The sequence below is a fragment of the Sciurus carolinensis genome, chromosome 14, assembly GCF_902686445.1.
Source record: "Sciurus carolinensis chromosome 14, mSciCar1.2, whole genome shotgun sequence".
Lineage (NCBI taxonomy): Eukaryota > Metazoa > Chordata > Mammalia > Rodentia > Sciuridae > Sciurus > Sciurus carolinensis.
In genome coordinates this window covers 22,267,007-22,281,074 of record NC_062226.1, presented here as the reverse complement: position 1 = coordinate 22,281,074, position 14,068 = coordinate 22,267,007, and the positions used below count along the sequence as shown (strand labels likewise).

Below are 14,068 nucleotides of genomic sequence, written 5' to 3'. Positions count from 1 at the left end.
CAAACCCTACAGAGATTAGTAAAAAGCCCCTACTTTCAAGATCAGGTTTAAAATATATACAGACATCACACACACACAAACACACACTGTATTCTTACTTACTATTTTTAAAAATTAGGTATGACCTATTTTGACCTTACAAAAATACTAGCCATTAAGCCTAATAGTTCAGAAATTAAATGTATCATAAAAAAAATACATAAAGATCTATATGAGGATTCTAAAAGACTAAAAAATTTCTAATGAATAAGGCAAAAAAAAAAACAAGCCTGAAGTGCCTAATTTTGAAGATATCAAAATATCTAAACTTTAGATTGCCCAGTGCTATAGTCTGGATATTGAGTGATCCCCAAAGGTCTATGTGTCAAAGGCCTGGTCCCTAGAGTAGTACTACTAGGAGATGGTGGAACCTTGGTCCTTTGGTCACTGGGGGTGTGCCCCTGAAGGTGACTGTAGGACTCTGGCCTCTTCCTCCTTCTCTTTGCTTCCTAGCTATGAAGTGGACAATTTTACTCTACCACATGCTGCTGTCACTATGTGCTGCCTTGTCACAGACCCAAAACAGTAGGATTCATTAATCACAAACTGGAACCTCCAAAACTGTGAGCTAAAATATACCTCATCTATTTGTAAGTTAATTATCTTGGGCATTTGTTATAGTGATATGAATGATTAACATGTCCAAGAAAAATTCAGAGGAACTTTTCATTAATCACTTTATTTGGGAATGACTAACCCAATTTATGAAAATGACCAAAGTAGAGTTATTATGAATTATTTCAAAACAATTATTTGTCCCTAATCTAAAAGCATAAGATCTCTATTGAAAAAAGATGGTTGTAGCCATCATCTTTCTTTTTTAAAGTCAATTCAGTTTCTATCTAAACATATCAAACTTACAACTTCAGAGACAAATAAAGGCAAAAATTACAGTAATAAACTGTGGTTTTTAAAAACTGGATATGGAATTTCAAAATAAATATTTTTATAATTCCAGTTTAAACTATTCTATAAATAAACGCAAATTTATTTCTATAATACCTTGATATCATCTTGTACTCTAAAAAGTGTTTCCCAAATTTCTGGAAGTTTATCAATGATGTCATCTAGTGGTCTTCCTCTCAATAAATCATTCAAAGCTAAACAGCTGAAAAAAAAAATTGATTTCAAATTTGATCAAGAAAGTTCATTTGTAACAAACAATAATATAGATCCCATCTATATTTCTAGTCCTAATTCCCTAACCCCAGGATAGTCATGACTACCCTTTCTTGGCACCTCAAGTGCATCACACACATATGGCCCTTAGAATCATCAAACGCTTGTTTCCCACAACTATAAGACAATCCCTTTGATATGATTTGCCATGTTCTACTCACCATGGTGCCCCTCAAGGCCTAGCACAGTGCCAAACACACAGAAAGCACTGAATGAATATAAACTGCACAGAAAAATACATGCTACCATACAAAGCCATAAGAGTAGAGCAGATTATCTAGCTATCAATTAACAAATTCATCTTCAGCTTTAATTTCTTTTTCTTTATTCCCCCAGGGCTGAGGACCAAACTCAAGGTCTTGTGTGTGCTAGGCAAACATGCTGCCACTGAGCTTAATCCCGAACCCCTTCTTTAATTTCAAAACTAACATATGAAAACCACTGATCAAAGTTTAAATAGTTAAAGAAAAATAACTACCTAACTAAACCAGAAATATGCTTTCAAACAGTTTTAATTTATTCTTTTTACACAAAGTGAAAAACTTGGAAATTCCAAGGGAAAAAAATTTCAATCGTATTTGATTGCTCTTTTATTTCTAAAATGATACCTGGATTCTCGAACTCGCCACATGTTGCTAGTAAGATTCTTAACCAAATCTTGAAGAATTTCCTTCAAATACTTATCCACCTAACGAAAGCAAAAGGATAAAGTTAAAATAATCAAATTATTCACCTCTCAACCATACTGGTCCATTTTCTGTATTAAACAGCCTACACATCTTTCCCCACTTTGGTTGCTGTAAACTGTCAGGGTAATCACTCTAAAATGCAAAGCTGAAAGTCCAATCATGTGGGCACATATACAAAGCTTCTATGACTCAGGTCCAAAAGTATCTTGTTCTCTCTTACGTCCATTCCTTAGTACATACTACCTCTACCTATAATTCTCTTCCACATCCTTCTTGCGTCCCTCAAATTCAAATTAGTCATCACTCTAAAAAGAGTGTCCTAAGACCTCTTCCCTGTGAACGCTTGGCACCTTCTTAAAATGCATCACAACAGACCATCCAGTAACTGCACTGCTCTACTACACTGGGGACCTCAAGGGCAGGGATGATGTCTCTTTCATCCCTGTGTCTCCAATACCTTGCACAGCATTTGTTTCATAAAGTATTGTGATTGTTCATGATGAAAGAGAAATTTCATGTTTTAAGCCTCTGTTCTGATATATATTTACCACCTTTGTAATAATGACAAATTCAGAGTAGACTTGCTTTTCATGCCAATAAATACAAAGACGACTATAACTTGTAGCTTTTCCACTTTTAATCTTATAGCTAGAAGAATTTTGTTAAGCTCATTTATATATCAGAAAACCAAGAGAGGTAAATAACTCACCTAAAATTGAACAAACGATAACAATAGCTTCTTGTGTCCCCTCCTCCATGCTCCATGGGTGATCTGATCACAATTGTGGCTTCGCCTTTCACTCACTCAGAGATGATGATCACATCTCAAGACCCTAGGCCTGTGGCCTGAATTCAGACTACAAGGCCCCTGGCCTGTTAGGTTTTGGCTGACTCAGAGGTACCACTACTCTCCTAGAGCAAACAGAACTCACTAAGCCTTCAAAGCTGAACCCTCAAGTACCTTCCACCACAAACAAGAATACATTCAACCTAGTATCAGACAGAAGGAAGAGGAAAGGACCCACATCATATGCAGGCACTTGCAAAACAGGTAGGGATCGTGGTATTTATTTAAAGTGAATTGCAAGGACATTGAAGAATTATATCCAAAATAGCACAATCCAATTTGCATTTTTAAAAAAAATCACTTACTACTATGCAGATAAATAAGGGAAGGTAAAGAAAATGAGAAGGATGATAATGACCTAGTCATCCGGAAAGAATTAGGGAAAGAACAGAGTAGAGTCAAGGAAGACTCTGAAAGCATGATCAACAGAAATCGCTATTGGATTCAACTGGGAGGTAGGGATAAGATGCAGGCAAAAATCAAGAATGATACCAAGGCTCCTGATTTGGGTAAACATGTAAACAGTGAGGAGAATATAGAAAGGAGGTTATATTTTTTCAGTCCCGTTCTGGACAAGTTAAGTTTATGATACTTGAAACAAGAGTCAAGTGAAGGTCTCAAGCAACACAAATCTAGAGCACATGCCACATCTTGTCCAGTATAGGACTGGGAACTGTCATAATAAATGTGACTGTAAGCCCTAGAACTGGTATAGAGAAGGCTGAGAGAGTAAGAGGTGTTACTCAGAGGCAAATCCTAAGAAATCCTAATATCTAAAAGTAGATGCAATACAACAAACAGTCAGCTGATAGAAAATCATGAGAGAAAAACAATATATGGTAATTGCTTGCTTCCCTGCCTATCTCCCCAGCTAAGGTAACTCCTTAAAGGTCAAACTATGACTCACAGCATCAATAATACCTATCAACATATAGTATTCCATGTGTTTAAATATACTATCATTTCCTTAACGATCATCCAGCAGACATTTAGGTTTCTTCCATTCTTGAGATTTCAGTAATTGCTGTCATAAGCATCTTTGGATATTTTGAAAGAAGGAATAAAGCAATGATTGAAAGAAAGCTTATTTATTAAAACAAATAAGTTGTTAGGTAGAAAGTAGAAAGATGGGCACTTTGTGACTTTAGACAAGCTACAGCATTTTCCTAACAGAGTTCACAAATACTTGCCATTGTTTTGTCAGTGACCAATGCATTCCAAATACTTGTCATGGCCTGTCGAATGCCAAGGTTGGGATCAAACTGATAACGATAAAGACGAGGAACTAGTTGAGGCAGAAAAGGAGCCAGTTGTTCTCCAGCTCTTGTAGCAATTACATTAAAACCAAAAGCAGCACCCTAAAAATAATAAGATGAAGTAGTTCAGACATACCTGTTACAGTTAGAATATTAGCATTAAATATATGAAAATCACAAAATCTCTCTCCCAAACTTAATCCTACATAAAGTTTGATTTATTGGGTGTTCCTTACCAATCAGTAATAGTAGTAGCCATACAGTGGTATGGCTCTCACACACAGATTTTACAAAATCAATAAACTGGTACTGCCTGCCAACATAGCATGCTTGGTTTTAGAAGTAAAAAAGAAAAACTGCCCAGTGATAGAGACTTACCTTCCTTGAGTTCCACATTGCATGATGGTTGGCCAGATTCATAAATTTATACACCAGATCTGGCTGACTAAGATCACTTGCCAGAGAACAAAGCTCCTTGTAAGTAGAAAGGCCCTGGCTTAGAAACAAACAAACCAAAGGAAGTATGCAGTAACACATTTCTCTACCTCTGGCCTAGTACAAATTGCATCAATATTACTAGGCTACTTTAAAATTACATTTTCACTCAATTTCTCACACTGAATTATCTCATCATCATGGTCAGTTGGTTGAGAATACAAAAAGTCACCTACTTCAATTCTCAACAATTCCTAAGCCCCTCTATATTGCTGCTGGTAAATAACCTAGATGCACCCACAACTCCCAGGTGGAGCCCTCACTGCCTTAGAAGGCAACTCAATAATTCCTTGTTATACTGAACTCAAATCTCTCTCATAATCATATATCATTTAAAGACATTTGTTTTCCGTAAGTCTTTCTGAAGTTAGACTACTCTAATCCTGATTTTTTGAATCTGTTAACTTTCCTCTGAACCAAAAATATTTGTTCAAATGTCTGATCATTCTGTGTTATCTTGTCAAAAGTGAGCACTTTTTAAAAAAACTAAGAGGTCTATATGGAGAGCAAGTGGAATAAAACAACTTTGGGAGCCAGGACACAGCCAGTGGTAGAGCACTTGCCTAGCAATTGCAAGGTCCTGCAAACTTTAGCACTATAAAAATCACAATTTTTGATGCAAAAACTACAGGAGAACGTAAGGACAGAATAAATACCCTGCAGCTTTAGCATGTCAAAGAGACCATGGCAAGACAAACTGACAAGCTACATAGATTTATTAGATGATTCTTACAGCAAAAGTAAAAATATAACCACAGTGGAATAGTGATAAAATAAAGGAGGTAAAGTTCAAGGAATTAACTTGAAATGCTAAAATGATGAATTCTAAAATATCAGGCCACCCTACTAAAAAACAAGGTTCACCAGAAGTCAAGCTATGCTGCTGTGTCCCCTCTTAGGACTGAGCTGCCCGAGAGCTGACAGTGCTTGGCTTAGTCAGTCTCCCAAAACTGCCCTCAAAGCCTCAGGTCAAAGTTTCCCACAGGGTAAACCACGACCAATAGATAGTCACTGAAGGGGTATAAAGGCCTCGAGAGGAAACATAAGGGCTCAGGCTTTGTGTCTCAAAGCAGAACAACTAAAGGGCCATCCCATTCCAGCAGAGAGTTTTTGCAAGTTCAGTATCCACTGCAGTAATGGAAGCAGTTCAGATCTTCCCTCCACTGTTGGCCTTATCCTGCTTGCTTGCTACCCCAAGGAACTCCCCAATGAACCTCCAGCACACAAATTTCCATCTCAGAGTCTACTGCCAGGAAATCCAATATAAAACAGCAGGCTTTTTCCCATACAAATTTTCTTTTTCCACCAACAAACACCATTTCTGTAAGAGGATAGAAACTTCCTGACTGCTATGTTTACCAGGAAAGAAAGGAAGGAAGGGAAGTAAGGAAGAAGGGAGGGAAGGAAGAAAGGAAGGAAGGTAGGTAGGAAGGAAAAATAAATTCTACACTAAATAATCAATGGATTTGACATACTTACCCATCTGGTGTTTTGCCAAGTGTTCCTCCTTGAAACACAACTGTCTCTCCAGAAACTTCATGTTTAGCTCTACACCAAAACAACAAAAGAATTTAAATTAGCCTCAAACTTTCCATACCAGCATTCAACTAAAGACACATTTCATCTGCAAACTGATAAAACTGAACTCCCTATCAAGTGCCCGCTATACACAAGATATAAAGTCAACTACTCTTTTCCATTAAGCTGAGGATCTTGTAAAATCAAATCTAAACTGAACAAATTATCATATGTAAATGACATCCCATACAAAGTTACAATGAGTTAAACATGGTCACACATTTAAAAGCAGCCTTCCCACAAGGAAGGCAACATAAAGGAGCAACCAATAATAAGACTGGCTCTCTCCTCTAAATTCCTCACAGATCAGACTACAAATGATGTGCTCACTTCTTCACATCTTAATTTTCATTTAGCCATCAGTAATTACAGTATTTTTCTAATCCAATGCTTTAATTGTCCTGGGACCACTCAACCTTCAAAATCTGGCATGTTTCTAAAGTAAATAGTATATACTGGGATAATTAAATTTTTCTTTCATAGCATGTTCTCTGTATATACACACACTGGCTGTGTTCAAATCTGAAATTTTCAAGTTCGTCATACCTTTTACCAGTCATAAGTGTTTCAACAAGCAAAGACACCAATTCCTGTTGATCCTGTTCACTGCCTAGTTCATAAACCAATCCAAGGCCTTTGGAGGCAACATCTTGGCTAAGTTCTACCAAAAAAAAAAAAAAACAGACAAAATTATATTATTTAAGTTACATTAACTTTAATTCAAAATGATATCAAGGCCACATCAGTAATCCCAGATATTCGGGAGGCTGAGGCAGGAGGATAGCAAGTTTGAGACCAGCATAGGCAATTTAGCAAGACCCCATCTGAAAATAAAAAACAAAAAAGAGCTGGAGATGTAGTTCAGTGGCAAAATGCCCGTGTTCAATTTCCCAGAAAAAAAATTTAAAAATCAAAAAATAAAGATAAGATTGAAAGGGCCTTGGGATGTAGTTTAGTGGTAGAGCACCACAATAAAAGGGGGGGAGAATATGTCAAGTTGTTTAAAAAAAAAAAAAAAAATCAATCAGTCTATTTTTCTAAAAACATACTAAGTTATCTCAGTGAACATGGCACCATGAGTCACTGAAATGAGAACTACATCAACATAGAAAATTCGACTAACAAACCAAGAGGGTACCAATAGACCTATACCATGTTACCACAGGATACAGTTAGAGATTAGGTACACAGTTATAGATTATCATTGTAAGTTGTATACAGTAGAGATAAAACAGCCTCACAGAATTTCAATATACCTACATGCATTTTTTTTTAACTGAAAGATCATACAAGACTGTATGATCAAAACAAGTTATAAAACAAATCTACTATTTAAGTGTATAATGCATTTACCTCCCCTAGCTATAATCAGAGAGGAAAAGTAGAATACTTGGTAGAGGTACTAATGTTATAGAAGTCCACAGCTTCACTTTTAAGTACAAAGCTGAAGAACGTGTCCTAATTTGTTAAAAATACAATAAGGATTCTAATTTCCTGTACCCTAATCAGAAATTCAGTTTTTTCTTAGTCATTAACATAATTATTACCTTAAAACTAAAAGTTTATGTTCATTAATCCTTTCTGAAATGTAAAATACAAGTTTAATGAAGCTTAAAAATAAAATATTTACTGACAACCTACCATCATTTTCTGACAGAACTGAAACAAATGCACTCTGAATTTCTTTAAGATGAGACTGAAAGAAGAAAAAAGTCATTAGAACACTGAAACTCTACCTCTTTGGGAGATTAAAAATCTTGCTCTTAAGAATACAAGAGACCTGGCGATCTTGGCAGTTGCAAACCCTGTTGTGCCATCCTCTTTATAGATGTCCAAATTACCTGAAGTTGTGCCATCTACAGGTAGTCTAACACTAAGCCTCTCCACCCTTAGCATTTCTGACCTTATACTTTCAAGTTTAGACAATCTTTTATCAGTATCTGTGACCACCACCCTTCCTTCATGCACTCTTATTTCAAAAGCCCTGCCATTGCCCTCACCTTCATACACTTTCCTTCCAACCTTTCATTCTTAAATACTGGGGTTTTCAACAGTGCTGGGAGCAAGGCTTACCTTCACTTCCTTATGGGTACTAAGCTTTCTCACAAGAGAAAGGAGCCAGATGCAGGCTGCTTGCCTCACATGTGGATTGGGACTAATGATGTGTTTATTTAAAATCACATCCAACACCCATGGGACCACATCATTCACTTTGGCTCCTAAGGAAAAGCAAAGGAAATTAGTGATTTAAAAAACTAAATATAGCAGGCTGGAGGTATAGCTCAGTTGATAGAGTGCTTGTCTCGAAAGAACAAGGCCCTGGGTTCAATCCCCAGTACCACAAAACAATAAATAAATTAATTAATTAATTAAAAATAATTGCCTGAGAAATTACTCAATATAATAATTACATAATCAATTAAAAGTCAAATGACAAAGTATAATTGCTGAAGAAGTCAATAACTTTTCACTTCAAAGCCTAAGATAAGGTAAATAACCTTTCAAAGATATTCAGGTAACTTTAATTCCCTAAAATGAAAAATTACCCCACTCTCTCCAGTCTCAGAAATTTTACTTTTTCTACTAGATTATTCTTAACTTTCATCTAAAAACAAATAAGCAAACCTCTTTTGACTTCACTTTCCTTCTCCAGCTACCATGCATTTTTCTCTTTTCCTTCACTACTTCTGGATTTCTCAACCTCAACATTGCTGACATTTCTGGCTGGGTAATTTTTTGTTGTAGAGAGCAGTCCTGTGCACTCTGAGATCCCTTGCCTCCACCCATTAGAGACTAGTAGCACCCATCCCCCCCAGGGTCCAGACATTACCGAACGTCTCACTCCTCTTGTTAAGAAATCATTGCTTTACATCAAACCATTCAAAATAGTTGTCTACGCTCATGATCAAACTTTTCCTTTCTCTTATTTTTTCTTAAACCTACTCCAAACCAGCCATTTACCTTTCTTTGCCACAAAAATTACTCATAAAAGTCACCAATCATCTTTCTGTTGCTTGCTAAGTCCAATGATCACTTTTCAATTCTCCTCTTTTTTTTCCCCAGTACTCATCTTAATTGATCTATCAGCAGTATATGACACAGCTGATTCCCCTGCTAACCTGCAACTTCTCACCCCGTATCACCATGCCTCACTGACCAAATTAACCTAGAGTCATATGAAATCCCTTCTTTTACTTTCCCATAACCACAATGTAGCCAGCTGCAGTTCTACTACCTGGGCACAATCACCAAGTAAACAGTCAGTAACAGAGTCCCACAGCATGACCAGTATTACATGCTAGAGATACTAAGATGGGAAGGCCTAGGCCCTAACTGGCTTCTCAAATGCTTTCCTTTCCATTCACAGCAAGGTTACTAACTGTAATAAACTATATCTAAAAGGGTAATTAGCACTCAGCTGACAATGACAGAACATGCAGGACCAAATTTCAGGGTCACAGATTCATAGGCACCACTTCTCCACAATATGTTTTATTCTCCTTTCCCTGAACACATAAAAGATGAAAGAACTCCAACATTCAGTGGACAATTTGAGATTCTTTTGCATGAATAAAAGCCAAGTGGGATCCAATCTTCCAAAAAGAGTTTGAAACAACATAGAAGAAGTTCAGAAGTGTAAAAATCAGCATAGATACCTCTCTATTTCCTTTTCCTTAAATCACTATGTGAAAATTCATGGACTTAAAAAATATGCCTCTTACAGCAAATCCACTGCTCAGTATGAACCTTCACTTCTGTCAGGCCTCTGATGTCACTCACATGCAACCTGGGAACTTCCACTTCATATATGATTGCCTCCTTGTTAACAATGTTTACTTCCCTGAGTATCTTCTTTCTCTTGTACAAATTTCTCATTGCTTTACTCATGTGCATTCAAAGAGAAGCCTCAGAGAAGTGACTTTAATTCAGCTTCTATCAATCCACAGTCCTCCTCACTACAGTGCAAACCAAAAATGTTTTTCTATTTCCTTTATATGTCTTTATGGTGGCTAATACAATAACAGGTAACACAGCAATGCAGTGTTAAAAGTTAACCCTAAGTGCAATAATTAAATTAATGTCTCATGATGGAATATAATTCACAAACAGAATAATTACCACAAGAACACTATCTTTTAATTTCTAACTGAGAAAATAAAATCTAAACACCTGATGAATTTTCCTTTTGTTTTATAGGATTTAAAGAAAAATTCTGGTTCGAATATTGAAATACATTTTCAATTTCAAATTCAAGTCAAACCATGAGATATTTTAAATCTTAAATCTATAACATATAGTCAGAAACCATAGGACCCCTGAAAGTGCAATCACTAAGAGCCAGTGCACCTTCAGAGCTAGCCAGACATTGAAGCTTTATTATGTAACAAAATATTTAGGGGACATATTATTTGGAAACTGCTACATCTCAAACTCTGAATACACTAACTGGCTACATACACCAATCCTCATGAAAAGAGCAGAAGGTTGAAGGAAATTCACTGATAACTCCTTGTCCTATTTGCCAAAAGTCTTTTAGAAGTTCTCCATGATTTCATGTTTACTTTCCTTCAATCAACTCTTTTCCAAAATTGAGCCAAATTAGTACAGCATATGTAAATACTTGAAACTGAGTTAATTTTTTTGCCTCAAGTGTGATATAGAAAACATAAATCAATTAGTTGAATATTTGGTACCAGCAGGAGGAATATATTCTTCTTCAGTCACTAGCCAGGCATCTCGAGCAGCCACGGAACTAGTTCCTATTGCAGCACTGGTAATGGCTTCACCAATAGTGAACTGAAGTTCTATCTGCTTGGCCTGCAAAGAGGGGAGCAAAAGCCATGAATGAGGGAGAATATGTTCCCAAAATATCCATTGCTATAAAAAAGCTGCTTAATCCCTTGTTTCTCGACATGCTTTGTTTTCACTCTTTTGTCAGGCTTAACTCAGTGATTCAAAAGCAAGGTAGAATGAGGGGTAGAGAATGTAAGAATGACATGAAGACCTTTTTCCAGATCCATGCTACACTCCTCACCTTCAGCAGAGAACGATAAAGCAGTGATTTTTTAATCTCTGGAAGCATAATATAGTTCACCTAAGAGGAGAGGGTGTCCATTGGCTTTGAAGTCATACTGATCTCAGTACAAATTCTAGCTGTCTCACCAGGTACATACCCTTTATCTAAACTTCCCTGAGCCTCAACACAATATTATCACTCACTTCATCAGGCCATAAGGATTAGATGAGATTACTGTACATAAAGCTTCTAACATACAGTATGCCTGACTATAATAAATGTACAATAAATAGTAGCTATTATAATTAACTAATGTTTATTTACACTTACTTCATCTACAAGCTACTGTCAAATGATTCCCCCAAAAAAGAATGATAAACCAAATGTAAAATGTTCAAATTTAGCAAATCTAGATAAAGGATATACAGAAGTTCTTCACACTATTCTTATAACTTCACTGTAAATTTGAAATTGCTTCAAATGTAAAACATTAAAAATTCCTGTAGTGTATATTCAATTGTTTAAAAATTTAATTTTAAATTTTTTTTTTTTTTTTTGCGGTGCTGGGGATTTGAACCCAAGGCCTTGTGCTTGCAAGGCAAGCACTCTACCAACTGAGCTATCTCCCTAGTCCCAAATTTTGTTTTTTAATTGTTTAAAAATCTGATTTAGAAATTTTGACATTCTTCACAAGTATGAGTCACTGATTCAACATGGAATTGGACCTGCCTTAGTTCCCTCTGGCATTTTTCTCTTTACTGGGAATTGGATAAAATCTAACAACAGGAGAAATAAGAAGGGAAAGAAGAACAGACAGTACATAAGAGACATGAGCAGTGACTCCTCGAAACACACAAACAACATTCCTACGCTAGCCATTCTTATGCTCCATCAGCTGTGGTCACAATGAGGCATCAAGAGTTAGACACCACAAGCTTCCTAGTGGAAGGGAAATGGATTTAAAGGCTTTTGCCCTGCAGTTTCCCTGACCAATAGCTTCTCTTGGCAACTTCAAGCTATGAAAAGGTATTTCAACACAGGATCTTTGTTAGGGATTCATTTTATGTGCCTACTGTTATATGTTTCCTACTGTGAATGGTATAGTTGGCATTGAAAACAGAAAGTCCTACACTACATTGATGGATGATACGAGATTCTGCCTTTAGTTTAAACATTCCAGAAATAAAAAGAGGGTTGATAGATTAAATAATGCAAACACGTGGGAATTCACTATATAATGACTCTACTTCTGTTTAAAATTTTCCATAAAGTTTAAAATACACAAAAAAATTTCAAACTTTATCCTAGTTGATTATGAAGATATTCTGCTTCTCTGATTCATGCTTTTTCATTCATTCTTTCATCTCTCCATGTTTCTAATTTTCCATATATTTCTATATTCCTAAACTCTTAAAATAATGGCATCAAATGCAAGTTGGGAATCCAGAGAAGCCTTCATTTATTTAAACAAAACTAGAACAGATTTTGCAGGGAAAAAGATGGAAAATCAGACATCATCAACTTATCTCCAGTGGTTACAATGTTGCTGACATTCAGAGAGAATCTAATGCAGATAAAATTGACTTTAAAAATACTGAATGGGGTCAAGCACAATGGTGCATATCTACAATCCTGGCTACTCAGGAGGACGAAGCAGGAGGACCCCAAATTCAAGGCCAGAGTGGACAAATTACAGAGACCCTGTCTCAAAATAAAAACTATTAAAAAGGCTGGGGGTGAGTCTCAGTGGTAGAGTACCCTAGGTTCAATCCTTAGTATAGGAAACAAAACAACCCAGAGGCCTGAATTCTAATACTGGCTTTCTCATTCAGCTGCCTTGGTCCTTAGCCTCAAGTCTCCTCTCTCTTCCATCAAAATCTCCAAGGGCCAGGAGCAACCTCTCCTCCAAAAAGCCTGCCCAACTCTCCTGACAGAATTATACTCTCCTTTGTGATTCCATTGCCTTCCAGGCAAACATCTCTTCTCCATTCACTTACTTGTTTTACCACTATTTATGAGTTCTACAATATTATCACACTGCTAGGTCCTTGCTTTATAATGAAGTACAAAACATACTGCCTTCACTCTAGTGGGCAATCAGAAGTTGTGATAAATGCTATGAAGAAAACAAATGAGAGTCGTGATCACACAAATAATTGAAGAATCTACTCTAGTTTGAAGGGTCAGGGAAGGCTTTTCAAGAAGCATAGCAATAACCTGAGAAGGAAAATAATAAGTACAGCACTTTTAAAAGTTAGAGTAAAGAGGGCCAAAGAGGTCAGTATACAAAAATGTGAATGAATGCCAAGAACCAATGCTAGAATAGACAAAGGCCAGATCAGGCCATGTTAAGATACTTACCACAATGTAACTTAAAGGTCATCTCCACTACCCTGGGCATCTAATGGACCAGAAGTTAAATCACCAGACTTGAAAGCAACTGGAATTACCAGCACCCACTTCCCTCTGCTAGCTGGCTGAATGAGTAGGTTTCCCCTTCTACCTATACTGCACTCTTCTTCATTCAAAAAGTATAAGGAAAGGTCTTCCCATGTAAGTGATTTAGTTAGAACTATGCTTGCACAGTGACAAGCCTAAAGCTAGCAGCCAAAAGTCAGCTTGTGGTAAATAAATAAATAAAGATTTAATTAAAAATCTTACACTAACAATTGGAGAGTAATGTAAATACCTCCACAGAATCCATCAGACCTTGCAAGAGGAGTTTCTGGTGAGGAAAATCCCCATCCCCAACTGGAAAATAGCCTAATGTTTGGATTGCTCGTTCTTTCATCTGGAAGAAAACAGAATTTCTCTTTTAGACAAAGTATATAACAGCTTTATCCCAGAACAGTGTTTCCAAGATGAGATGACAGGAAGGACAGTCAGTCTGTCAAACTAACACATCCATGTCTACATTTTTATAAAAGCATCCAATTTTACAGTATATCTGTAAGATAATAAAGGCAGA

General features: G+C 36.5%; 1 protein-coding gene across 4 annotated transcripts in view; it reads right to left on the bottom strand.

The window, feature by feature from the left end:
- Window positions 1-14,068, bottom strand: part of Ecpas (Ecm29 proteasome adaptor and scaffold) — a 108,889-nt gene that overhangs the window by 18,063 nt on the left and 76,758 nt on the right. For all 4 annotated transcript variants that reach the window (XM_047523952.1, XM_047523953.1, XM_047523950.1 and 1 more), the window contains 10 exons: window positions 13,790-13,891; window positions 10,778-10,901; window positions 8,157-8,302; window positions 7,725-7,779; window positions 6,630-6,744; window positions 5,985-6,053; window positions 4,389-4,506; window positions 3,945-4,112; window positions 1,827-1,906; window positions 1,042-1,147 (listed from right to left, as the gene is read on the bottom strand). In XM_047523952.1, coding sequence (XP_047379908.1) covers window positions 1,042-1,147; window positions 1,827-1,906; window positions 3,945-4,112; window positions 4,389-4,506; window positions 5,985-6,053; window positions 6,630-6,744; window positions 7,725-7,779; window positions 8,157-8,302; window positions 10,778-10,901; window positions 13,790-13,891 — 1,083 coding nt within the window. The remainder of the gene's footprint in view (window positions 1-1,041; window positions 1,148-1,826; window positions 1,907-3,944; window positions 4,113-4,388; window positions 4,507-5,984; window positions 6,054-6,629; window positions 6,745-7,724; window positions 7,780-8,156; window positions 8,303-10,777; window positions 10,902-13,789; window positions 13,892-14,068) is intronic.